Genomic DNA, 26,285 nt, shown 5'->3' with positions numbered 1-26,285 from the left:
CCCAGTACCTGGAAGGTTCCTTTCGATAGCAGTTCCTTCCTTTCCTTCCCATGCTCTTGCAAGCGCTTCTGCCGCTGCTGCAGGGAACTTGACTCGCCTGCTATTAACCCACTGAAGTGGCTCTTGCCATCCTTGCAGCTCACTGTTCCTTCTTTTCCTCTGGTACTCTGGAAGGGAGAGCAATGATGTGGCAAAGGGGCACTTGTGCTAGGCTGCAGAACAGACAGCAAAAGAGGAAGCAAAGAAACCAAGCACCTGCAAGGGCTCCAGAAGCCCCCAGACAACAGCAGCTGTTCTTGTGCTACATTCAGGCCCCACATACATTTGCAAGGAAGGAAAGGACATTTTATTTTTTCAGGTGGAAGCAAAAGCTTGGAGCAGTGCTATGATGCAAGTTAACTCCTTGGATACTGAGCACCTTTCAAACGAACACAGTTGAGAACTACCTGGTGATTTGCTGGTTCTTTCTTCCCTAGCAGCATGCTGCCAGTCTGTGTTGGAGAAGCCCCACTTAGATGGGCTGGTCTGGAAGGGCCCTTTTTAGTTTGGGAGAGAAAAGAGGACAGAAAGCCTCCCCGGGACTGAAGAGAATGTGCAGTACTCCTCTGGCTGCAGGTCATATCACTAATTAAAAAAGAGACAAAGCAAATTAAAAAAAAAAAAAAAAACCACCAACCAAACAAAAAACACCAAACAGAACATGAAAGTGTAGCCAGACAATCCGATCAAAGGCCACCCAACAAGCAAAGTGCCAGCTGTTTGAACCACTGGAGAACAGATGTTCCCTTCCAAGCCAATGGACTACTATGCATTAAAAAACTGTTTTAAAACATCCTGTTAGTGCCCGGAACAGATCATTATAATTACTGTAACCAAAGCTCACTTCTCAGAGATGCCACTGAGATACTAGGCCCAGCTGTTGCTGAATCCCCTGCAGGGCCACTTCAAACTCCTTTCACTCCATCTGGTTAGTTTAGAAAGACCCTAAGGGAAAGGCAGGGGAATCCAGGTTTCAAAAAAACTATTCAGCTAGGATTCCCAATTCAAGGCATAAACCAGTCCTACTTCAAGAGGCATTCAGTACCCAGTGTTTCACTGAACATCCTTAGATATTCAGCAAGTCATGCTCAGCAGTTTTAAAGCACAGGCCCTCCATACCTCAAAAACTTGACCCAAAGAAAAAATAGAAATGGACCTAAAATTTCTTATGATTACACACATCTCCCTTCTCAGCCCACAACACCAAGAGCAGCAGCTGCTTCCCAGAATGTAGCTGTCTGACATCACTCTGCTACAGCTTCCTCTGAGAGGAGAGCAGCACCCAGGGGAAGGGGAATACCATCACCTTCACTGTCTTTATCCTCTCTTCTAGAAGGGAGCTGTTCTACCAAAGTTGGGCTTTGGGTTGAGTAGAGACATGGAAAAAGCAACCAGAACTAGACCCCTGGATTATGAGACAAGTTGCACACACAAGAAATGCTACTTCTAAGGCAAGTTTTTCTAATACAAATCAACAAAAATGAATATGGGAATAAATAATCCCATCCCCATCCCTCACATCCCTCTCCCCCATGTGTGCAGATGAACATCAGGGCTTTCCACACAGAGTAGTTAAACAAACAAAAAATTATCTCAAATTAAGCTTTGTAGCCTGTCCTGTGCTAAGAGCATGAGCAGTTATCAAGATAGTTCACCAGACACCTAAGTCTACTTAAACAGACAACTTTTAGTTTAAAAACTAAGGCTTTGTGTGTGGTCTCTGCTATAACTTCTACTTGTCGTTGTCAGCAGCACAATTTGATCGATCCCCTTCCTGTCTGAGTAGAACTGAAAGAAACACATGAGAAAGTCAAAGCCCTAGCAGTGTTATTAATACCTTGCAACTAAGCTACATTTGCTTTCAGACTATTTTAAAGCAAGGGGGAAAAAAAAAAAATCTCATTTACACAATGAATTAAAAAACACAGACTTGCTTTGCATTACTGTGTACTGGGGAAAAATAAGAGTTTAAATAACAATTAAACAAGGTGTATCGCTATGTTGCCTGTTTTCCACAGACAGGAATACAATAGATGTAGCCATAAAACACACTTGAAATGCAGCAAGTTTATGGGGAAGTCTGTGCATAACTGAGCCTCGCAGAAAAGAAACTCCTTTTCCCCTGACTTTGCAAATGCAAGAAAACATCTCTGCATAACAATGATCCCTTGGGGTCATACATTAATAGTGTCTAAAAAACAACACAGGGCGCTCTCCTACTGCGCCACAGACACTAAAGAAAATAGGAGTCAAGATACAATCCACTTCATCTGTGCAGGGTATTGCACTGCCACCAGTGCCCTGGCTGCTCAGGACACCTTAGTGCAATGCTGAGAGCAGAGCAAAATCACTTCCATGTGTGCTTGGGCTCTCACCAATTGGAAGAATCTCTCTCCCAAATGGCAGGAGAGATGCCCATCCTGAATTCCCCTATTAAACCTCCTTAGGTCACCAGAATTTCTGCCTGGATATCTTTCTGCATTGATTCCCTGGGCAATGAACAAGGAAATGATACTCCTAATCCAACAAAAGTAGCAGAGCCTGTCCCCAGCTCCTCCCCTGCAGGCACTCACAGCTCAGAGTCCCCTAGTCGATCCATGTTGGCCACATATGCAGGCAACTTGTGATGCACAACTTGTTCCACCTCCAGTTCCTCTTTTTTCATGCGGGAGGATTCAGCCTGCAAAGCAAACAACTACAACAAGAGAGAGAGATAAATAGAGAGTCGATGAGATTCACCTTCTTCCCACTTGCTGAAGTTGTTTACTCCCTTTATTTCAACAGCCCTGGAAGGGTGGGAAGGAAAGAAAGCTGCTCTGACTGGCTGAGCACCACAGTAGTCCAAGTAGTCAAAATAATCAGTACTTTATACACATGAAACTGAAGCCTACTTAAAACCCTCCACTCATCTCCTTGGGCTGTTGCTGTAGGGACATTAATGGTGCCGTGAAACGAGAGCCCGACAGGGCAGAGCTGATCAGCCACTCCATACAGGCATCAAGGCCAGGGCGATGCATGTGACTAGCAGTAGCGATGTATGGCACTGAGCCTAGAAGGTAATCATTTTCCCACAGCCAAGGGTTTGGTGAGCTGGCAGGGTGCGCTGAGGCCAACACCATCAGGTCACCCTGAAATCCAGCTCCACACCCTGCCCAGCTCCCTCCCAAGCATGACAGATTTATCTCCACATTATGGAGAATGACACATTTTTCTTTTTCCTCTTAGTAGAGAGGAACCTCAGGATGCAGCTTTCTGTGACGGATGTGGTTTATGCCTGTGACTCTTGTTCACATGAAGAGTTCCTCAGGCTTTTCTGTTTCTGTACATTTGTTTTTCAGATGTAATTCTTCTTTTTCCTTTTATTAAGTATTTAAGGAAAGAAATTACAAGAAGAAAAAGGAGCTTGAGAAATCTTGCTTACTATTCATGTATTTGCATTGTTTCAACAGTGAAATCAAAATCATTACTTGATTTCAACTAGCATTGAATTCAATATTTATTCACATCATTTTTTATTTAAACCTGTATTCTATAGGGATCTGCTTCCTTTTCTGACCTAAGCAGTTCTCCAAAAAAGAAAGTCTAGTTTTTACCTGTGCGTATTTGCCAGAAAACACTTATGCAGTCTGTAAGTGATATCAATCAACACACCACAAACAAAACCCAGCATTACTCAGTGACAAACCTCGCTTTTCTTTTGCAAAAAAGCCTCCTTTTTGAAATCAATTGTTCTATTTTACTTCAACATTTTTAGGACAAATGAACAGTGTTGAACAGCTAACAGAACAGCTCAAACAGGAAGCACAATATACTACATAATGTTTTGTAACACAGAAGGTAAAGCACAAAACCTACTTTACTGAAGTGTTCATACAGAGAGAGCTTTTACTTGGTATGTTTGAGGAAGTGAAACTGAAGTCCTGCTTACATGAACAAGGCTTCCCACTTGTACATGATCAGGCACATGTGATCTGTAGTTTAAAAGTTCTTAAACTGCAGATTTCCCCAACATCTCTATTAGGAAAGTATACTGGAGAAGGACCAAGCCACGTTATATATTCTTACACCCTCTCTCTAAGCATCTGCTGATGATACTGTCAAATACAAGACATGGAGCTGAGCAACATTTTATCTGAACTAGTCAGCCCTTCTTACAGTTTACTGTAAGGTCCAGAGTTGGGAAACAGACATTCACAACATTTCCATTAGTTGATCTAAATTGCTTTAAGTGCACTTCAACCATGGTGAAGTGGCCATTTCAGAAGTAATGATTTCTGCCTCTTTGCCAGAAGTTATTGCCTGTTTCTATTGTTCCATCAGCTAAAATCTGAAAGCAACTGAACACTGTTCACAAGTTTCCATGCAAAGTCAGCCACACAAGCCCTTAACCTGCCACTAGTTTCAGCGTGTCTTGACTTTGCAGTGTAGCGGGAAAGGAGTTTGCACAGTATCCAGCCACCTGTCAGGTAGCACAAGGAGAGGGACAGTCACCTCCAGCAGAGGGGCAGTAAGACCCTAAACAGACATTTCACAATATGATCACAACCCTAAGTTTGCTGAAGACAGTGGAAAGAGAAACCAAAATAACAAAGGACTTACACAATAATCAGCCTTGGAATAACTGCACTGAACTGAATAGTTACAATTTTCTTGAATGGACAGAACCAATTTTATAAAACTCACAGCCTCATACAGTCAGCAAGTAAAGAGTGACTTCAGTTCTGACCTTATGCCGCAACGATTCATTTTCTTCTTGTATGAGACTGCTCCTGAGACATTCAGCTTCAAAGTTCAAAATGACTGGAACTGGTAAGGAATGTTAAAGAAAACAAAGGCAAGAACTTGTGTGCACCTGGCTTAATTCTAAAAGCCAGCACTTCATACTGGCCACTTGCTTGTAAGACAGCAAAGGTGCCCAGATCACACTACTAGTGAGAAGTATGTGCAAGGCCAGAAGACCAGTAACAGCTTAGTTACCTGAGCCAACTTTGTACCTTACTGTTGCACAAACTATTTCACATAGGCTTTGCAAGGATTTTTAGATTCTTCCTTTTTACATGTCAGAAGTGGAGGACAAGACAAGTTATGTTACTGCATTAGTGTACACTGAAGAAATGCTTCAAGATGAGCTGTATTCCAGCTCATCAAATTAAGCTGCAGTGTAAACCTGCCCATCAGCAAACAAGGTCAGAACTTGGTAGTGTGGGACAAAAGCTGTTATTTCTGCCAATGTTGAACTTCCCTATTACAGCAAGCTGTCACTAGACAATGTTGTGAACATACATACCCAGAGAAGGGTCTAACAGGAGTTCAGTTACGGACTATGACCCAAGGCTGGTCGCATGCCTGTTTTGTACTATGCCAAGCAAAGAGGAAAAGTGTTTCAGAACAAGATGTGCACAAGATTTCCAGTCAGCAGCACAGGGATGAGTTCAGCATTAGCAACAACCACAACTGTTTGTGCCCAGGGAATATAACATATCATCAGATAATTGAACAATGATTATTCCAACATCCTCTGGTAAACACCAGCTTCCTATTAAGTCTTGGCTCTAAACAATCACCTGAAAGCAACAAGTTCTGTAACACTATATTCTTGGCTCCACTGTTAATAGTAAGCATAACGCCAGGGCAAGGGAGATTTAACAATTAGTTGCAAAAAAAGGATATGCATGCACTGAAATAAGACACTCAGGAAGTTGTGCAGAGACACGATAAATGTATCTGCCCACTGGCGCGAGAAATAGGTGGCAAAGGTGGGGTTGGAGTCTGGGGCAGGGAGGAAGGGCAGGACAAACCAATCCTTCCACTCCGCCTGGTTCTGGAGCTCAGAGGCCTGCTTGAGGAAAAACTCCTGCGCCTTGTCATTGCGGCCAGTCTGAAACACAGGAAGAACAACAGGGCTCACACTTCCATTTGTGCCACAACATGGGTTTAGACTCAAATACACTAGGACAAGCTCACAAATGCACTTAATCCAACCTTCTTTCCAGTCACCACAGTCTTCTTTAAAGGCTGAGGCAAATCAAGCTAATTACACTGATTTCCAGCTAAACCTGTGCAGTTTGTGCACTGACATAAGGCGTGAGCATCTGTATACAGAGCCAAAGTATACTTCAAATTACTCAAGTCTACAACAGATGTAGCCTGAAAAGGTTTCCATTTGATACATTATTCACATGGGACAATCGCGCCTCAGGGTAAACCAAGGGCAAAGCAAAACATGAAAAAAATGCACTTCCAGAAACATGCATTAGATTTTGACTCCTCCACTAGCACCCATCATTTAAGATTTTCAGCCAGGGAATGGAATCAAGGAGGAAACATTGCTTCTAAATGGTAAGAAATGAAACATGAATTCTTGACAGGTATTTGTCTATTCAGTTTCCCAAAGCCCATCCTGTCCATTGACTTTCCCAGGGTTTCTGCCCATTTTAAGCTCATTATTTTCTGTTCTACTTAAAGCAAACAAAAAATTAATTAACTCATTTTCTCTCCCACGTTACCTTGTATGGATTTGAAGCCCACTTCTTCCCTCTCTTACAAACTAAAACTCAACTCCACCAACTTCAAGTCACCTTTTTTTTCCCCTCTCTTGGACCTTCCAACTCCCTTGATGCTTTTAAGAACTGCAGTGTCTGGAAGGACTGGCTGAGTCCTGCCAGCAGGTTCGAGTAGTAGAAGGAATACAGATAATCCTGCCTGTTCATCCCCAGCGCTGCAGTAAGGCCCTTCCCTGCACTGCTGCTGCCTGCTCAAACGTTTATTATTCCGCACCAGAGCGATCGATTACTCCCACCTACATACAGGCACTTGGGGCTTCTTTCTGCCTGTTCCTTCAACTTAGGAAGATTGCTTTGAGCACTGTTCTTGTCCTCCTCTGTCCTCGTGGCAATGCCACACAAGGAGGTGTTTACAAGCCTTGTGATCTCTCACGGTATCCAAATTGTTAACAGAGGCTGAGCAGGACTGAGCTGGCAGTACAGCCATCTTCTCTGAAGGGAACCTGCCTTCATGTCAGAGTGTGACTATCTTGCTCCCAGCTAACTGTATTTCCCTCTCGCCTCAGCTTCCCTATCCCGCTTACAAGTTCGTCATGTGAGTCTGCATCAAACTCCTTACTACACTCCTGATACATGACACATGAATTGCTCGTCCCTTACCCACCAGGCCTGTCAAGAGGCTCAGAAGGGTATTTCATTGCTCTGGTTTCAAAGACCACGATCCTTTTTAAAACAAACACTACCTGAACAGTATGGACGAGGTAGTATCGGAATAAGCTGGTTTTCAGCTTGTTCACTGTTGGCCGGTACACATCTTCCAAACGGCTGAAAAGACGTCGGTCCAGATAACTCCAGTAATCCCGCAGGGCGGCCAGATCATAGCTCTGAACAAACTGCTGCAGCTGCTCCACTATCTTATCCACCTAAAAAAGGGCAAAACGAGGAAGACTGCAGTCATGTGAAGGCTCTTCTGGCACAAGAGACTGTAACTTAATGCTGAGAAGCTTTAACTGTGCAAATACTACTATAATTCAGCATTTATGTGTTAGCTATTTTCCTAATCCAGGAAACATGCCATATTTTGTATTAGCATTCCTCCACTCCACAAATAAACTTCCACTCTTTCAAATAAAAAAAAAAGAAAGAAACATGAAAGAACATAGCCAAACAGATTTTGACAAAAAGATCACATTTTGTTAAATGCAGATGGGGCAGGGGGTGGGGTGTTTGCAAGTAAGCAAAACATTTCCACTTCTAAGTCAGTTGATAATGAAGAAACAGGAATAATGTGATTAAATGTTGAAAACTCAAGTGCAACACCTGGAAAATAGTATTATTTTTAGACTAAAAGGAAAAAACCCTGTATTTAGCCAACTGAAAGAGGAAGAAAGATCTGTTGTACTGCAATCTTTGAAGTACCTTTTTCTTTAATAATATCATCTGCTATAAGGCAGGCATAAAAGCTTGCAACAGAAATGGGCTTTTTTGTCATTATGTCTCCAAAAATCATTTCTGTGATATGAACAAGGCAGAATGGTGGTGTGGGCATAGATTTTTAGTTCAGTGATTTCTGATGGCCAAGACAGGCACCAGGAAAAAAAAAAATCTGCACCCTACATAAAATTCAGCTACCAAAGTTGTTTAATATGTGCTTTGCTCTCCCCTCATCAGTTAATATCTTAGGACACCATCCAGCCTCCCTCTCTGCAGCTTTCTACAGAAAAAGGAAACAGAAATCTATGACCAGAGCAGTCTCTTTCTGGTTTTATCTTGGATAATAAATATTATCTGACCATTCAAAACACTACATTCAGTGCCCAGACCTGCTGCTACAGGAACATGCAGTGCACACAAAGGACTGAAACTGTTTTCAACACCGGCAAATTCTGCACCAATTTCCACATATCTAGCAAAGTAGCTGGTCCTTAAAACACCCAAACTAAGGAGTGGAGCTGTAAAGCCGCCAGATAAACACCTCACGACCAAGAAAAGATCCAGGCAAAGAGATGTCCTCCTGCCGCTGCCCTCTCGTACGCACGTCTCCTCCGTTCCTCTCCGCACCAAGCTGAGAGGCACCTGGTGGTTTACAGGGCGGACGCAGGGTTCGTGGACGGTGGTTTTGGACGGGCCGAGCAGACCGCCGGCGCGGGGCGGCTGGCCGGGCACTGCGGCCCCTGCCCGGGCACTGCGGCCCCTGCCCGGGAAGCCGGGCGAGGGGATGGAGCCCGTCGCCCACCGCCGCTGCCCTGCGCTAACGCCGCTTCGGAGCCAAGCAGGAGAAAAGCCCTCGGCCGGTTAAAGCTCCCCCCCGCCCCGTCGGGAGGATGCGCGTACATAAACGGCAGCAGGGCCGAGCAGCGACCCCCGCTACCAGGATGCGGGGGGGTCCCGCCTGCGCGGCCGGCCGGGCCCCGGCGCCCAACCCAGCCCGGGCGGGGGCGGCGAGCTGCCTCGGCGGGGAAGCGCGGGGGCTCCGAGAGCTGTCCCGCCGCCGCCCAGCCCGCTCCCCTCGCCCAGCCCCGGGGGTGGGTGCGCGGAGGGGCGCCCACGGCCTGCCCGGGGACCGCGTCCTCCACGGAGGGGGGGCACCCGCGCTCAGAGCCCTGCCAGGGAGGGGGAACGCGGCCGCCGCTCACCCGGAAGCCCTTCTCCCGATCCGCCTTGATCTCCGCGTCCAACTGCTTCAGCGCAGCGGTGAAGCCGCGGAAGAGCAGATACTCCCGCACCAACTCATCTGTCCGCTCCGCCGCCGCCGCCATGGGGTCCCTGCGGCGCGGCCGACTCCGCCCGCCCACGGGCGGGGAGGGGGGAAGCCCGGCCCCGAGAGAGATGGCCCAGCCCAGCGCCAGGAGGACTACAGCTCCCAGCGTGCCTTACAGCCTTCGCCCAGCGCAAGGCACGCCGGGGCGTGTAGTCCCCACCTTGCACATGCGCACGGCCGGCCCGGCCACCTTTTCCCGCCTATTCGTTGCCCCCCTCCCTTCCCCGCCGGCGCCTACAACTCGCGTTTTTCCCGCTTTCTTATTGGCCGTCGCTGGGCACCGGCTGCGTCCCGATTGGCCCTCCGCCACGTGCGGCGCATGTTGCTGGGCGCGGCCGGGCAGAGGCGCGGCGACGGCGACGGCCATGGGAGTGGGCGGGGCCGGGGCTGAGCCGGGCCGGGCCGGTTCGGGTGGGATCGATCGGTCGATCGATCGATAGATCCCCGCAGGCGTCTGGTCGTGGGCCCCCCGCGGGCTTCCCGTTTCGGCTGCAGAAGAAACAGCAGGGGCGGGCGTGCTTACCTCTAGGCCGTATTTGCGGTCGGTAACGGGGCGGGCACCGGTCCAGCTGCCGGGAAGGGCTTCCCTAGGCGGGCGCCTTGGGCTCTGTCAGGCCGGCAAGCTGGCTGCAGCGGGCCCGGCTGTGCGTGGATCTGGCCCTCTCACACATGTGTATGTCTGGTATCGTCGCCTGCTCCGATGTCACGGTTAATTGGGAAAAAAAAAAAAAGAAAAAAATTGCGGTGCTGTGAAGAAGTCAGTCTTTCAGTAACATCGCGGGGAGCTGAGGAGTCCCACCGCTTTGTGAAGCCAAGCCCTGGATAACCCGTAGAAATCGGGCATCAGATCATTGCAGGGAAGGGTGCCGGAGGTGGGAGGCTTGACTCGGCTGTGTTTCATGCGGTGAAGTTTATCATTAGTGGTAGATTAGGTTTTAGTCAGTATTTGGAGGTGGCATCCCACAGGCAAAGAGAAGGCTTCAAACTATGATTTCCTACAGAAACATGAGCTGGAGTGCTCGTCAGTCACCCTAAACTTTGCCTTGTTTTTTTCTGCCCACTACACAGGCTGTAAGATTTCTTTTTCTTCACTTATGTATTTATTCAGCATAAATAAATGTTGCATTGCAGCTTTTCATGGAGACAGCTGGAGACCATAGGAAGTCACATGCCAGAGTGAGTCCCAATCCCCTGACACACCTGCAAGACGTAGAACCCCGTGTGGCAAAGCGGCGCTTGTCCCAGGCACGCCACCGGGCTACGCTGGCAACACTCTTCAGTGGCTTGCGGGAAGCTGTTTTATCCCAGTCAGACAACTCAGCCTCAAAGGTGCGGAGCAGTAACTGTATTTCTCTATGTATTGCTATTATTTTTGTTTAAATTTAACCAGGTTTGTTAGGATGACCACTGTATCTTTACAGGTGCCAGTGTGTGTGTAATTTCACTGTGTGTGACTTTCCTGGATCCCTTTTAGTTTAAAGCTGCCAGCTCAGCATGAGCAAATTATTCACTTTGTAGTCTCTGGGTCATGGGTTTATCATGTGGCTTATCTGCCCTTTTCTTACAGGGGTTTTGTGGCTTCTTTATAGTGTTTTGGAAACAAACCAAGGGATCTTGTGATGAAGTTATCTTGATTTCACAGCATTTTGCTATAAAATCAGAATAGTGAGTTTAGGGACAGAAGAAGTTATGGGAGAGGGAGTAATTTATTCAGCCTTATGAGGTGTACTCTGTCTTCAAGACACTCTGGAAAAATAAGGAAAAAACCAACCACAAATGCTGTTTATTAGTGTCTACTACGCTAAGAAACTATTTAATCAAAACAAATTTGTTTATAAAGATGAAATTGACCCAAAATGCTGAAAAGATGGATATTACCATGCTCAAGGCAGAGGAATAAACAGGACTCCTTTTATCCTCAACTCTGTCACCAATTCATTTAGTTAGATTGCTTACTTTCAGTTTTCCAGTTTGTGAAATGCAGAGGGTAATGACTGTTTAGGACAGGAATTGTCCTTGTAAATGGCTTTGAGGCTCTGAACATGCAAACTACATGCTATCTGGGGCTGGTTCCTGCTGAGCCCCTTACCTCCCATGCAGTTCTAGGTAAGAATTCTGTGTACCATGTTCTGAACAAGATGCAAGTTAAGCTGAAGTCACCATGATCTCAGAGGCCAAGACTAAACAGATACTTGTTGTGTCTAGTTTAAGGGGACTGTCTTCACATACCAATTCTTAAAATTGCTTTTTCATAGTATCATGTGCCCCTTGTGTGAGTTTTGGGGGCCAAGGAAGACGAATATCTTCAAGAGCCTAAATACGCAAGTTCACTCGTTATCCTAGTGCTTCATGTCTGGCTAAAATATCCAGTGCGAAAGCTCTGCAAGGTAGACGTCCTGTCTAAGGTGACCATGGAGGGTTTCACCAATCACATAAATGTTGAAATATTTTTGAGATGTCTATGTTTAGATGTGTTGGCCATGTCTTCTCAGTTATGCTTGCTATAAATGATGAAGGAATGATGTGCAGCACTGAAATTATTCCAGTTTACATCAGTGTAGCTGAGAGTAGAACATGGCAAAGGCTTGCAGCAAAATTCTCATGGGAAATTATTAGTAAATTCTTATGCCTAAAGTTGGTAGACATCCAACAAGGCTTCACAGCGTGGTATTTCTGGACATACTCCAAGAAGAGAACGATCCAAACAAGACCAGTTTCTGATGAAGATCAGAGTTAAGTAGCAAATGTCTATGTGAGTGGGTATTATGTGTATGTATTGCATAATACATACCCAAATATTTATATTCTATATTTAAGTTTGCTCTAGTATTAGTTCTTTTCCTTTTTCATATGGGTAAGTGTAGCTGGTGAAACAACACAGTTGTTTTCACAGAAACATCGAGATAACTGAAGGTCAAAATGAAGGAAAAATGAAGAAAACAACCAAGGCATGTTAAAACATTAATCTAGTCAGAGCAGAGAGCAATCAGTTCTGATTTCTTCTTATGTTTAGTATCAGGTTTTGCGTAAGGCTAAGAAATCTATCCAGAAGCTGGAGCAAACCTTGGGTTCTTTGCTGAAGATGAAAGGTACTGTATGCAAGTATTTGCCTTGGACAGAGTGCCCAGACTTGTTTTTTATTTATTTGTTAGAGACAGATAGGTACGCAGCTGAGCCCATTAAAGCATTAGAGCCAACTGCGGCTTTACTTGTAGCAATAAGCAAGGGATAGCACAAAAGCCTATTGACTCATGGAGCACTGCACCTCAGAAATCCCCCTCTGACTCTCCGTCGTTCCTACCCCCTCCCCAGCCTAGGTGAAGGAAGAAAACAAGTAATTCCTGCTATCCCGTGGCAGCAGGCAGTTCAGGCAGAGCGCCCTCGTCACCCAGCAGCGTGGGCTGGCGTGGGTCCCCATGCTGCATGCTTGGGCTCCCACTGAGAGGCTGCAGGAGCACAAGTGCTCCTCCCGGCTGCAGTGACATGGCGCAGCGTGAAACACAGCTGTCAGGAGCACCCAGCGTTGCGAGTCAGCACAGCCAGAGCTTAAACTTCAGAAGAGCAGACTCTGGTGTGAGTTATAGGAGAAGGACAGAGAAACTGTTGAGGATTTCCTAGTGTAGGAAATGGAAGCCTCTAGTTAAGAATTTACTGTGATAGAAATGGGTAAGAGAGATGCTGCGGTTTTGTTTTCTTTCAGCTTGGTGGGTCGTCTTCATGCACTCCTCCATTGCCACCTGCAACACTGTGCGTCACACTGGTCTAGCGTGTGCTGTCAGCAGTTGAGGCAGCTCCTGCTGCGGGGCTTCACGCACTCGCCAACCTGCCTCCTGTTTACTGATGCTGGCCGCTGCTTCCAGTGGCAGCAAGTAGGACTGGGGCCTGATGGGGTAGAGACTTTGGACATATTTTTATGTCCCTTCAAGTGTCCAAATTACTGTCAGCTAGAAAAAAAACCATTGCTATTCATGCAACTTGCACCTCCAATAATTTGCATCAATTAAAAGTCCCAGTGCTTAAAATGAGCAGTCTCCTCTGAACCCATGTCCTTGGATAACTCTTAAAAGTCAGTCATAGGTAGAAGGAATAGTTTGACAGAGCGAAATTGAAGGGATCACAAGCAGAGAGGCTGCTTGAGTACAGTTTGGAGGTAAACTTCCCCTTGTGTTTACTTGCATATATGTACAGTTCTTACTGGTTGTGACTCAGGGGTTGGTTTTCAGGTGGTTTTACATGCAATTTGCTCATTATGTGGCAATCACAAAATACTGTATTGACTGGTGCTTGCCTGGACTTTGATTTGCTGGCTGTTTTCACCATCAGTTCTGTTAGACCTTAGGAAGAAGGCATTGATTCTAAGTTCCTCGATGATCATAAGCTCCCAATATTGCTAGTTACATTGTAGGAGAGGCAGAGATGTCTCCTTTCACATCATTTTTGCCTAATGAAAAGCTCTGGCTCATGAAGGACCAGTTGTTGAAATCATTCTGTTTGATTGGGGCTGAGGGTGAGAGGGAAGCCAAAAGTGCCACTGACGTGACGGTAACCTTTCTGCTGACAACAGAGTCCTTCAGCCTGGAGGATGGGAACCCGTCCAGCTTGGAGGAAGTTAGGGAGGAATATGTCAAGAGGCACTTCAGCAATCACAGGTAAGGGCTTATACCAGTCAAGGAAAGGTGATAATACTTTGCACTTGCTTCCATCCCAGCATCTCTGAACCTCTTTGTCATTGTTACTGAACTTCCAAGCAGAGGCCTTTCATCGTGACGAAAAGATGAAGAGATTTCACCTGAACGCCTGTAATCCCATGCAGTGCATGAACACTCTAAGCATGTTGTTGGTCTCATTTCCAGTCAGAGCTTGTATTTCCTTTCCCTTCTGTGTAGCTCATCTCCACCAAGAGATGCGCATCTCATTTGCTCATCTCATTTGCCTGCAAAGCAAAAGGAGGAGGAGAAAGCTGGCTTGGGAAGAATGGCCCCGGACTCTGGAGTGACCATGACAAAGGCCTTGTTAATCCAGTTAAGAAGTTGTTCATGTGGCTTTTTTTCCTGTGTGTTCTTTCCAGCACTGTATTAGCCTCTGAAGCTGTGAGTGAGAGTGACTCTAGCGTCTGGTATTTGATTGAAGAATGTGAAAAACAAACAATGGACGAGGATGGGAAGCCAGAATTTATCCAGTCTCCAGACACTTCATCCCCAGATCTGGTGGAATTTGAACGGTAGGTGCACCCCACGTTGCCTTCAAATTTTTAATTTGTTTGCGTTAACACCATGCATCCAGTCGCTGCCGTTCTTGTTGCCCTGTTGGAGCCTGCATCTGCCTTGCAGAAGCTTTGTGCCAGCAACTTTGGCCCTGCTGGTGCTGAAACCGAGCACCTCCCAAGTCCCTTACCTGTGACTTGCATGTGAATCAACTCCCAGCATCACAGCAGCCCCCAGCACTCGAGGCCTTGGAAAATCCCTGAGGATTTTCCATACATCCTCAAGAAAGAGGAAAAAAAAAAAAATTTCCATGTGTATCAGTCCCTGTGTGGCCATGCTTTCCCGCTGTCCAGATGGCTTGCAGAATAAGATGCGACATGCCTGCTAACAGTAGTGGTTTAACAAGCAAGCTCAGCTGGACTAAGAGGTTATTCATCTAGAACGATTTATGCAGGTGTGTGTCCCTGTGTGTTTGTGGTATCACTACAACTATCAAGTTGTATTCCTGCACTGTGGCTGGATCTTAGGAATGTAGGAATTGCTGCACCAGATGAAATTCTCAGCTATATGTATTCTGGGGGGGGTGCAGGAATCAGAGATAGGCAGATACTTTCCCCACAGTGATGTTCATCCTGCCTCTAATGGTATTATTATGAGGAGCTCGAGTGCTTCCAGAAACAGACCCTTAGAGTACTTTTTTTTTGTGGGATCAGAGCAGGGTAAGGCTGGATGTGACAAGGAATGTGACAAGGGATGTGACAAGGGAAGATCAGATAGTCCTCAGCCTGGAGGCTGAAGAATAGTGGTGGTCTGGAAGGTATCAGAAAGCTTTCCTCAATAATGTGTGCAACACAGAGGGGAGGAGAGGAACCTAAATATTTATATATGGTGTGTGTGAGTCTGTAACTGCCTTTAGGATGAGATCCTAAGTGCCTGATGCAGGACTTAAAAATCAAAAGGCATTGTTGTCATGTCAGCGGTCCGTGTATCTTAATCTGGGGTTGTAATGGTAAAATTACTGTTTTTTTCCAAAGTTATTGATATCTTAAGACTAAGTACATTATTCATCACATTCTTCCACTTGCTGTCAGACAGCACTAGGAGGTACTTAGAGGTCATGGATGCTTTTCCAAAAGGATGAATGACCATTTAATTGAGATTTGAGAAACAGATGGATGTCTAATCTATCCTGTACCATCAAGCAGTTAATTTCACCCTAACCATTCCAGAGTTAAGAATATTTAGTGCAGGAGAATCCACAGCTGCAGCTGGATCTTCTTCCATAGCATCACCGCCATAAACAAAAACATCCGCAGTTCATTATTCTCTTTCTTTGAACTGGTGGCTTATAAAATTCCCTTGGATTATTGAGTTTTTCATCAAAATGAGACTGCAGCTGTGCCAGCAGATGGCACCAGCCTCCTGCTACTGCTCTGGTTTTGCTCCTGTGATTATCGGACGTGGCTGGAGTAAGGTATCATTTACAAGACCTTGAAATGTGCTGAATCAAGATTTTCTGGGAGAAGTAAGCTCTATTTCATTAAAGACTGCACGACAGAGCTGTAAACACCTGACTTTCCTCTTCTTCACTGACAAGGTAGACCAGGGCCTGTACTCTGTGTGTGGACTGTGGCACTTACCCTACAGTCTTATGGCAGACTGCGGTTGGTTCATAGCTAATTCTTCTCAAAAATTTATCTTTTATTACAAGCTTAAAATAATAGAGACTCTTCAGCAAAGAAAATAACAGCCTTTTGGTGATCAGCTAATCACATTATTTGGGCAGCATCAGAAATGCTTTGAGCTTCAACAGACTGGGTTTTTTCCTATGTCCAGCAGCAGGAGCTACAATGGTAAGACTACACAGCACTCTGTCCACTGCAAAACATGGTTGTCTCCTTCCAGCTGGCAAGGATATAGTCGAGTCATGGTTCAAGCTTAATTTCTTTAGCAAAGCAGTCTAATCGTGATTCATATTCTTCTGTTTGAGAAACTCTAGATCCTTTGGACCTGGACATCCAGAATCCTTGGTGAGTGCAATACGTTACATGAGAAGACTTATTCCCCTTCTAGTGTTTTGTCTCCAGCAATAGTGGAAAACACTTCAGAGGATGGAAACTGGAGTTTAAACGTGTTTATGCTTGCGTGCAGATTTATTTTAAGATTTTCAGTGTTGGTTTGCTGGAACAAATATTAAATAAAAAAAAAAAAAAAAGACTGAACTCTTTTGAGTTACTTTCTCATGCAATGCAGTTCAGTTAATCAGGAAATGTGCTCATTTGGGACATCTTCCAAGGAATCATTTTGAGCCCAAACTTAGTAACAATGACTGCTGTTTATATAAGTCTTGGTTTGTACTCCTTTGATCTTATTATTTTCATCTGAGAAGCTCTAAGCATTTAATAAACGTAAAGTAACCTTCAGTGCTGCTTTCCAAAGGAGGCATTATTATCACTGGTTCACTCTGCCACACAGTGGTAACAGAAGAAGCAGGCTTATTCTGAGATTTGGTCACCAGGTTGAAATTACAACACTTATGTTCAACTGCCAGTTTCACTACAGACTGCATAGAAGTCAGTCACAGGGATATGTTTCCTCAGATATGAAATGGAGAAAATTGAGCATCCGTGATTATTTAAGTCAAAGCATCCAAGCCTGGGATAGTCTTTTTTCATCTGTATATACAGTACCTCATAGGTCAGGATATGACCTTAGCCAAGGCTCTTATCTGTAGTGCGATGCCAGTAAAAAAGTGACTTACAGTGTAAAAGCCTCAGGATACAAAGGCAAGTAACTCAAAATAAATTAAATGCCAGAATGAGGTTTGTCTGTGCAACAAGTACAGCCTACAGCACCTGGAGCTTCTGTTTTGAGGCAGTCCTGCTGAGGCTGTGGCTGGAACCTGCCTTTTGCAGATGAAATCTTGGCAGAACAGAGTTGCTAAAATCTTCAAACAGTGTTGGGCAGCCTTTAGTAATTATATGAAATCTTACAGCGGGGAAAGTCAGTGAAGTAGTTATGAATCAGAGCTACTCCCCTGCTGTTTTACACTAGATGGCCGCCTCATAGCCTACTCTTAAAGAGATGCTCCCTTTCCTTTCATTACAGATACCTGTATTTTTATAAGCACACAGTGGACCTGCTGATAGAGCATGGAATTGTTTGCACTGAGGAGGTGCCTCTTCCTGAGGTCTCCACGGCTATTTCCCACCTCTGGCAAGAGCTTTCTGAAGAAAGGAGAGACAGCATCTTGCAGTACTGTGGCCAGAGAGATTTCCTCACGGATCCTAAGGCTGCTTGCCAAGAGCCTGCATGTACTGAAGGTAGCGTGAGGGACAGCCGAGGTAACAGTGAGGAAGCCAGTGGTTCCTCAGTCTCCACACCAGAGGAAGTAAGTACTCAGTAACACACATCATCTGTCTCTGAAACTCCAAGCCTTCAGTTGCTAATTGGCTCTGCAGCTTTTAATTGGAAACATACAGTAGCTGTAATTAAGCTTTCCCAAGACCACTTGAATGCGTAAGTGGAGACAGTAAGCAATCTTTGAGTAAATGTCTGCACCAAATTCTCTCTTGTTAAGATACACTGCAAGCTATAGAAGTGCAGTGGTAGTAATCCTGCTAGTCTCCACTGACCTGTAGAGTTTCTGTGCTAAGTGACAGTTAAATTTGCTCTAACTTGCTCCAGGGGGAGGGAGCAAGAACAAGAATTATACAGTTATTGTGCTCTGCAAACTCTCCAAGGAGCACAGATGAGCTAAATCCAGAAGGAATATCCAGTTTGCCAAGGCCTACTGTGGTTTTTATTGGGTGATTTTTTTTTTCATCAAAGAACTTGGTAGCAAAGAGAAAGTATTTATAGACCAGTTCCAGTAGTACAGGGCTAATGACTGCCTATGCCATGCACCTCTGCAGAGCCGAGAAGTCAGTGACTGAGCAGACGAGGGCATTTGTTAAAAAGAGATGAAATAACAGCCAACTCTGTAAACTGTTCCTGGAGCACTGATTACTTAAGCAACTAGCTGCTCAAAGACGTGTGTCATTTTATTAGCTGCAAGGGAGGGACCGGTGTCCACCTTTAGCACATAAGTAATTGCATTGACAAGTTCTTTTTGAACCTCAGGACACAATTCATATTACTGACCTCCTTAGGAAATGTCCTGGGGATGTTGCATGTACAGTACTTTCTGGCACAGAAAATGCCTGAACTGCATTATGGCAGAGTGAACTAATAAGCTTATCGGTCTGTCACAGGGAGCATCTAAACTCCTTTGTAAGCCAGGTCGCACGCTGGAATCAGATTTAGGGGTATTGGCTGGTACAGCTGAGATCTCAAGCCATAAGCAGCAGCAGCCTACGCTCAAGTCTGTAAAGCACTGCCACAAATCATGTTTTTTACTGATTTTTTGGGAGACGTAATGTTAAGTCTGATTCCTAGAGGTTGAAGCACAGGCCTAAGGGAATGGACTAACCTTGTGTTCCTAGTCATGAAAGACAGTTATTTCTGTCTCCACAAAACCCTCTTGGTTTACTCTAGCCATTTACATACCTGTTAAACTGAAAGAAAGAAAGAATATCATGCTTTTAAAGACTTCATTATGAAAAATGATGCCCTAGGTAAAACTTTTAGGTGGCTGGATGTGTTGACATCTGAAGTGTTTTCTCTGATAGGTAATGTTTGAAGACGCATTTGATGTTGCTGCTGGTTTCCTTGACAGAAGTGAGACTCAGGGAATGTCTAGCCAGAGGTAAACTACAAACTCACTCTTTTTGCTAGACAGAGTAAGTTAATAGGCCACTGTCAATACTCCATGGCAAGTTTGCTGTGCGGTAGGGCAACAGCCTAGCTTCCTTTATTGTGTCTAATTTTTAGTAAATGGTTAGAATAGCAGCCTCCAGCACTTGTGCTTACAATAATACTGTCTCTCTTAAGGTGCAAAAGTGAAATGATTAATAGGCATTTACGGCAGAATCAGTAAGAATCACTTATTAAGAGCACTCCATCACATCAAGATAACTGAGGCGCTTCTGATTTTCTTCACCACTCTGCATGGCTTTCCATCTTTTCAAATTACAATATTTGTAATATTTTCCTTCTCTCTCTCACTTATCAGGTCTATGAGGACCATAAGGCATTCCCTGGATAAGTCAGCTAATCATAAACTGTACTCTCCTTTAATAAGACAAAAATGATCATTTTTTAACATTGTCTCCCTTACCTTTTTTTAAGTACCTTTATTCAATCATAAGGAGGTGATCAAGCTAAAGTGTGGTTGACCTAACAGTAACATCAGAGAAACACAAGATCTGTTAAATAATAACATCTCTTGCCTCTGCAGGTCAGATGAGTTACCTGAGAGAGAACATGTCAGATGATACAAAGCTGTCACTGCCCTTTGATTTTTTTTCTCTGTAGACCAAAGAAAGAAGAGGGTTGCTTTCCTCAAGAGGAAAATCCCTTTATGACTCATCTTTTATGCATTCTTGCTACTTAGTCTTTGTTAGGATTATTTCTCTTTGCAAATAGTGTTTTTCATTTATTTTTTTAATCCCATTTTCTACTTATTTTTCCATATTTAGAGAGTTCTTTAGTGTGAATCTCTGTCTCACCACCATTCCACCTTGCACTTCCAGAACAGAATGAATGGAAATAAGGTTGTTTTGGCTGTTGATAAGAATATACTTGAATACATAATAAAGCTCAACAAATATGTATCCATTAAATAGCATTTATTAGGTCACAATTGCTGTTTGCTGTTAAAATAAGATTAAATATTCCTTAATATTGCAATGTGTTGTCATCATCTCTGCAGTCTGTTTTAAGTCTCAAATAAGACTAGTATTTCAGTAGTCAACATTTATCCTGTTCCCTTCCTTCCCTATCACTCTGTGCTTTGTAAAATCCAGGGATTTTACAATATAGAGGTGAGGTCCAGAATGAGTATCTTAGGTTTTTGCCAAAGTTACTTGTTACCTGAGTACAAACCGGCCAGTGATAGCTAATATGTCATTTCATGATCACGTTACTGCATTCACTCAAAAACTTTACAAAAGAAGTCAAAGCTGTTCCTCTGAACAATCCTACCAAAATACTAAATAACCATGTTTGTTCTCTGTTATAATGGCTATATACTGTTCCCCAAAACAGTGTTACTATAACTGTCATGTATCTGTCATGGATCTGTTTGTTGTGATACTGGTTTCTTATATTGCTGTTCTCTGTTCTTACATATCTTCCTTGCATTTGTTAGACAGTATCTCGTCAATACGTCCTCATCCGCTCCTCCCTGCCTTGCTTGGCTATTGTCTTTAATATCAGAATCATCTTGAAAACAATTTGAATCTTTTTAATTGATAAGTAATATGTGGAGGAGACTAAGTAAGTAGGAGGAGAAATGAGGGAACAGGCAATTAAACATAGTATCTGGTTCCATTTTCAGTTCAGCATTTGCAAGCTGCACTTCTGAAAATCCAGAGGATCACCACAGCCTCTATCTGCAGATCACTAACTTCCTAAAAAGGCTCTTCTTTGCTAATACACAGTTTTGCCAGGTAAGCTTTGCCAAAGGCTTCCTTATAGAAGGAGCAATGTATTTCAGTCATTGTCAGAAAGGGATTTCTGTTTTCTGTCCTTCTGATCATCTTGTCGAGAATCATTACAGATAAGAACTTAGAGTTCATCACTTCAGATGTGTCATTCCAAAAGGTCAGTAGTATTGCCTTTGTAAGAGGCAAAGTGTGAGGGTTTATTGTTGCTTAGAATATTATTCAAAATGGCAAATGACATGAGGAATTATTTTTTTATATATTGTTTGCATGAAAGTTCCTTGTGGAAAAGCTTGAGTGATCTCTGAGCAGGCGAAGCTCACTTCACAGTTCGCCATTAACCCCCCAGCTGCTTCATTCTGAGCTCAGTAGGACCACCTTCTGCTTGTCTGGGTGCCAGGTTCCCTACCCTGAGTCCTCTGCTGGCAGGCCTTAGGAGTATTACGTTGTTGTCATCTTGAAAGAGCTGATAAGAGGCAGTGCAGCAGCTGTTTAACCTCAGCCTACTGCTGCAGGTTCACTGAGCCAGAAGTCATTGTGTTTGCAGTGTTCTTCCTCCCTTTCTTGCCCTCCTGCCAAGGAGGTGGCTCAGCTTGCATGTAGAGGGAGGACCACAAGGGAGGTATCCTTCAGCCAGAGCATGCTTGTTTGGGCTCAGAGTCAATTGTACCTCCGCACTAGCCACTGTTTTGCTATTATTTTCTACTGCCTAGCTTCCACTCAGTCTCTGTAACTTGAGCAGATGCTCCTTTGAAGGAAATAGAGTGTTTGTGATGAGGGGTAATTGGGACAGAAAACAAAGCAGAAACTAGGGTTGCATCACTATCTATTACATAGTGACTGCTGCGTGCCATTTCATTCCCCACATCTCAGGGAGACAGTAGCACTAGAGGAAGTGCAGAGAATGACAGCAGGCACAGCAAAAGGCATTAAACAGGCACTACTAGAGTGGGGCTCTTCCGCAAAAAAGACTGAGGGGTGCTGTGAGAGAATTTTGATCCTAAATGATGTGGTTTTGGTACACATAATGATTATTTGTTTTGTCTAACACCAGAAGAACTAGAAAGCACTCAATGAAATGAACAAACAACATATTAAAAAATACTTGCACATGCAAATTACCAGATTTAACTCCTGGGGCATCAATCCATTGACAATTACTAAATCTGAAGGTCCAGATACAATTTGCAGCTCAGAAGGTCATAGAATCATAGAATGGTTTGGGTTGGAAGGGACCTCAAAGATCATCTAGTTCCAACTCCCCTGCCAGGTCCACTAGACCAGGTTGCCCAAAGCCCCATCCAGCCTGGCCTTGAACACTTCCAGGGATGGGGCATCCACAACTTCTCTGGACAACTTGTTCCGGTGCCTCACCACCCTCATAGTAAAGAATTTTTTCCTAATATCTAATCTAAACCTGCTCTCCTTCAGTTTAAAGCCATTACCCCTTGTCCTGTCACTACATGCCCTTGTAAACAGCCCCTTGGGAAAAAAAAAAAGTCCCTCACAGAAGGTCTTCAGAGCATAGTTTGCCATAATGTGGGAGTGTATATTATGGAATAGAGCATACTGCATGCACAATTCTTGCACTTTTTGTCTAAACATCCACTCCTGGCTGTTGTCAGGCACTGATCTACACAGCCCTTTGGTCTATGAATAACTATATGTTCTTCGTTAAAGCAGAGCTCTTCCTGTGTTTATGTAAATGACCGTGAACTGAGCACACCTAGAAAAGCAAGAAAAGCTTTAGGCAAGATACAATATTTTCTGGTTTTAAATTTCTTTTGTGAATGTCACGCCTGGCAGCATTAGGCAGGTGGTCCCATTTTGTCCTTCTGCTTGGTGCTGTATTGGTATATGTGAGCCCAAGTCCATCTCACAGCTCCCAGATGAGGTAGTGTCTCTTTAAAGCCTTAAAGAGGGACATTTGAAATAGGACTAGGAGAACGGGAATGATGGGAAGACAGGCAGCAAAAGAAGCTGAAGTAGTGCAAATTGGCAGTTGACTGAGCTCTGTGGATCCAAAAGGATATAAAAGGCTGCACACACTTCACTTATGCAGGAACTTTGAGTTGTCTGCAATAAGACAATAGAAAGGGAGTTTGACCAGAAATCACGCAGGCTAGAGAGTACTGATAATGTGAAGGTTACAATGTGTTCTGGTTTAGATAACTGCAGTACAGCACATCTAGAGAGTCTTGCCAAGAGGCCCAAAAAAGAAAAAAAAACAAAAAAACCCAAAAAACCGACTGACAAGAATTTTTTTGTTTTGAGAGCAGAAATTCAGCTCCATCTCAAAGCAAACAGATTGAGGCTGTTATGGAAGTGGTTGCAGAGTGGGGCTAGGAGATGTTCCAGCTAGCTTGAAACACACCAACTCAGGCAGCAGCAGTGAGCTCAGTATAGGCTACACAGCTTACCCCAGAAATTGGGCTACTGAGAGCATCAGACACTCCTGCAGTTAACAGGGGAAGGAGCCCTTCCTGCCTACCGTATGGGTATGACTGAACTCCTGCAGATCATTCCCCTTCCCACTAGCCCAGGAGTTTGGGCAGTGCTGGGATAAACTATCCCAAGGATAAAGGGATGTCCTGGTGCACTGTGCACACACCTTGTAGAAGATACAGAGGTGTTCTGTAGCAAGTACAGTACCATGGCGAGGCATGCAACGTGCACCTGACTGAGCCGCTGCCAAGGGCATGTGCCCTGCTGGTATAAAATGCTTGAGAAAGGTTCATGCAAGAGGAGGGAGGAAGTCATTTGGACAAGGAAAGCGAGGGAGGGCTCTTAAAAGGACAGTGACCCAAAAATGAGAACAGGAGCATGGAAGCTTCATGGTAGAGAAATATTTCTGAGCATGAGATTAGTTAAGCAATCTTGTAATTTTTCAAGAGTTGTTGTCTTAAGGTCACATCATAAGACATGCTTAGCAGCAAAGACAGTAAAGAATTAATTTAGATTGAGGTCCAGAGGTTTTACAATATCTAAGTGAAAGTCAGTGGGGTTTTTTCTAAATAGCACTGAGCACTTTTGCATCTTCAAAAGCATGCTTTCTTTTAAAATTATGGTTTTTAAATGAGTCACTTGACAAGCAAGTGGGATTTAGTGCTCCTTAAGCTATACATTTTTAAAACAGCACCTATTTTTAAAAGCAGTCTTGCCCTAAAGAGCCTTGCATCAATGTAGAAGGCAGACTAGATGGATTGCAGGCACAAACACCTTCATCTCCTAGCCTTTGATTTCTCAAGAGCCACTTATTCTCTATAAGTTGGCGAAAGAGAAGACTGTTTCCTTCTGTTGCTAAAAGAGCAGCAAAGCCTGAAGTCAGTAGAAGTTGAGGGCTCTTCAGAGCCTGCTATGTGACCTGCTTGCTACCAGAGTCAGTAAAACCTGTCTAAATGATGTAAATAGACACAGGGTGGAGCCCTCTGATTTTAGGAAGAAATTGTTTGAAAATTTGAGCCATTCTTCATCAGGCATCTCAGGCACTTGACAAGTGCTGGCTGCTGATTCAGAGAGGAAAGTGAGCTCATGGCACATTAGCTACACATGCTAGCACTTGGCCAACTACCTGTATATTTGAAATACAATCAACTCCTGGAGTTTTTAACTCTGCTTGGCTTTGTGGGGGCTTTCAGGAAGAAGATCTTCAGTTTGACTATGAGACTGTGATGCTGAGGTGCACCGAGACCTTCGATGATGAAGATTTCTAAACAGTATCTTTGTTTGCTAACATTTTGCCAAGCATTGCTGGGTATACCAGGCACGTGAAGAGACTGCATCTCTTTCAGTGAAGCACCTTTCTGAGTAGAGTGTGGAGACACTATGTTAACCTGGTTCGTTACCGTTGACTTCCCATTACCCTCATCAGTGCTTCTTGATATACCAGTTGAGTAATTTGTATCTTTAAAAGTTCCAGGTTTTAGATATTTATAAAATTTTAAGAAATACTCTTGTAAATTGCTTTTTAATGTTTAACCTCACATCACAAGTAAACTGAGGCATAACCTTGCCTAGCGTAAGCTGCGGAAGAGCTGCAGAGACATCACCCGTATAGGATGCAGGTCGCAAACTGCAACCTGTAAAAATCAAAAAGTGCCCTGCACCCTGGCAGTGATTACTTTTCCAGTGCAATTTTTCATCTCAGGCTGGTAAGAAAAGAGGGATTTCCTCACAGAGTGAGATGAGGCTCTTCCATCTCTTTAGGAGGACAGCAGCAGTGGCCACCCACTCCCAAATCACCCAGAGAAGTGCAGGCACAATAATACATTTTGGATTATTTATTTTTGCAAAGTGTGTAAAGCTGAGTGATCAGCTCTGTGCTCTTCTGCCACATCTCATTCTTTGATGAGTAGTACTGCCTAGATAGTGTCTTGGAATAAAAAAATGCTGTAAAGATGAATAAAATCCTTCACATCTCAGAGCTATCATTAAAGGCCCTCTGCAGACTTGGACAAATTGTGTTCTGACAGTGATTATGCTGAGGTCATGCTAAGAGCCATCACAAACAGTAAGGCTAAAACTTTTATTTTAAAATCTAAAGCTGGCATGGCCAGGTATCCATCAGTCTTCAGTAGCCAGGCTTTTAGGCTGAATCGGAGAGGGCTGGCCTGTGGCCCAACACTGCCTTGGTGCGTAAGAGCAGGGTAAACGCAGCTGTACTCAAGGAAACATATGTGGAGCCTAATACTGAAATACGAGGGGAGAATTGTTCCTCCAGAGCACCTTCTGTCCCTGCAGTTGAGGCTATGGTAGCACTCCCAGGTGGGTGTTTGCAAGGCTGCTGTGTTTGGAACTGAGGGTGGGGTTCCTAACTGCAGATCCTGTTTGGGATTGAGAGCCCCTCTGAGTTGTCCAGGGTGCAGCCTTGCCTTTCCCTGGCCTTTCTAGTGTGCTTCACATGCACCACTATCACTGCTTTGAAGCTATAAGCAATGCTGGCTCTCCCTCTTCCTCCTTCTCCCCCTCTCATTCCAAAATGCCAAGCATGTGCATCCCCTGGGCAGTCTGGGTCTTGGGATGTGCTGGTTGAAATAGATGTACAGGCTTTGCAGGGGATCCAAGGTCAATGCTTTCTTTGCTTTAGATCGTACAAGAAATATATGTATGTACCTACAGTAATAAGTGTTTACATTAAGTGTTCTGCCTGTGTTTTCTTATCATTCTGTAATTATGGGGGGAAAAAGGGAAGTTTTTCTCAGTGTTGAGGCTACTTTTTCTACAAGCTTTTAGC

General features: G+C 44.3%; 2 protein-coding genes across 4 annotated transcripts in view; one reads left to right on the top strand and one right to left on the bottom strand.

The window, feature by feature from the left end:
* The window catches only part of WDR91 (WD repeat domain 91), a 33,888-nt gene extending 24,543 nt beyond the window's left edge, over nt 1–9,345 (bottom strand). For all 3 annotated transcript variants that reach the window (XR_012834826.1, XM_075749899.1, XM_075749911.1), the window contains exons 1-7: nt 9,179–9,345; nt 7,286–7,465; nt 5,711–5,917; nt 4,766–4,849; nt 2,613–2,734; nt 447–624; nt 9–167 (exon numbers count right to left, since the gene is read on the bottom strand). Coding sequence is in view for 2 of the 3 variants with exons in the window: in XM_075749899.1 (XP_075606014.1) it covers nt 9–167; nt 447–624; nt 2,613–2,734; nt 4,766–4,849; nt 5,711–5,917; nt 7,286–7,465; nt 9,179–9,301 (1,053 nt within the window). In the remaining variant the exon portion in view is untranslated. The remainder of the gene's footprint in view (nt 1–8; nt 168–446; nt 625–2,612; nt 2,735–4,765; nt 4,850–5,710; nt 5,918–7,285; nt 7,466–9,178) is intronic.
* Nucleotides 9,346–9,739: 394 nt separating this feature from the next.
* STRA8 (stimulated by retinoic acid 8) lies at nt 9,740–25,438 on the top strand. The gene is made up of 9 exons (XM_075742864.1): nt 9,740–9,976; nt 10,435–10,632; nt 12,317–12,392; nt 13,868–13,952; nt 14,372–14,524; nt 17,616–17,898; nt 19,178–19,254; nt 20,947–21,058; nt 24,691–25,438. The coding sequence occupies exons 2-9, from the start codon at nt 10,441–10,443 to the stop codon at nt 24,763–24,765; spliced, it is 1,053 nt and encodes a 350-aa protein (XP_075598979.1). The 5' UTR covers nt 9,740–9,976; nt 10,435–10,440; the 3' UTR covers nt 24,766–25,438.
* Nucleotides 25,439–26,285: the final 847 nt, after the last annotated feature.

The sequence above is a fragment of the Balearica regulorum genome, chromosome 1 (assembly GCF_011004875.1).
Source record: "Balearica regulorum gibbericeps isolate bBalReg1 chromosome 1, bBalReg1.pri, whole genome shotgun sequence".
Classification (NCBI taxonomy): Eukaryota; Metazoa; Chordata; class Aves; order Gruiformes; family Gruidae; genus Balearica; species Balearica regulorum.
This window is presented reverse-complemented; position numbering and strand designations above follow the sequence as displayed.

Bases quoted from the DNA above. Each gene is read 5' to 3' on its own strand.
- STRA8 (XM_075742864.1), top strand. From the start codon at position 10,441: ATGGAGACAGCTGGAGACCATAGGAAGTCACATGCCAGAGTGAGTCCC. The intron at 13,953-14,371 runs GTAAGGGCTTAT...TGTTCTTTCCAG, and splicing joins AGGCACTTCAGCAATCACAG to CACTGTATTAGCCTCTGAAG. The intron at 14,525-17,615 runs GTAGGTGCACCC...CTTTCATTACAG, and splicing joins GATCTGGTGGAATTTGAACG to ATACCTGTATTTTTATAAGC.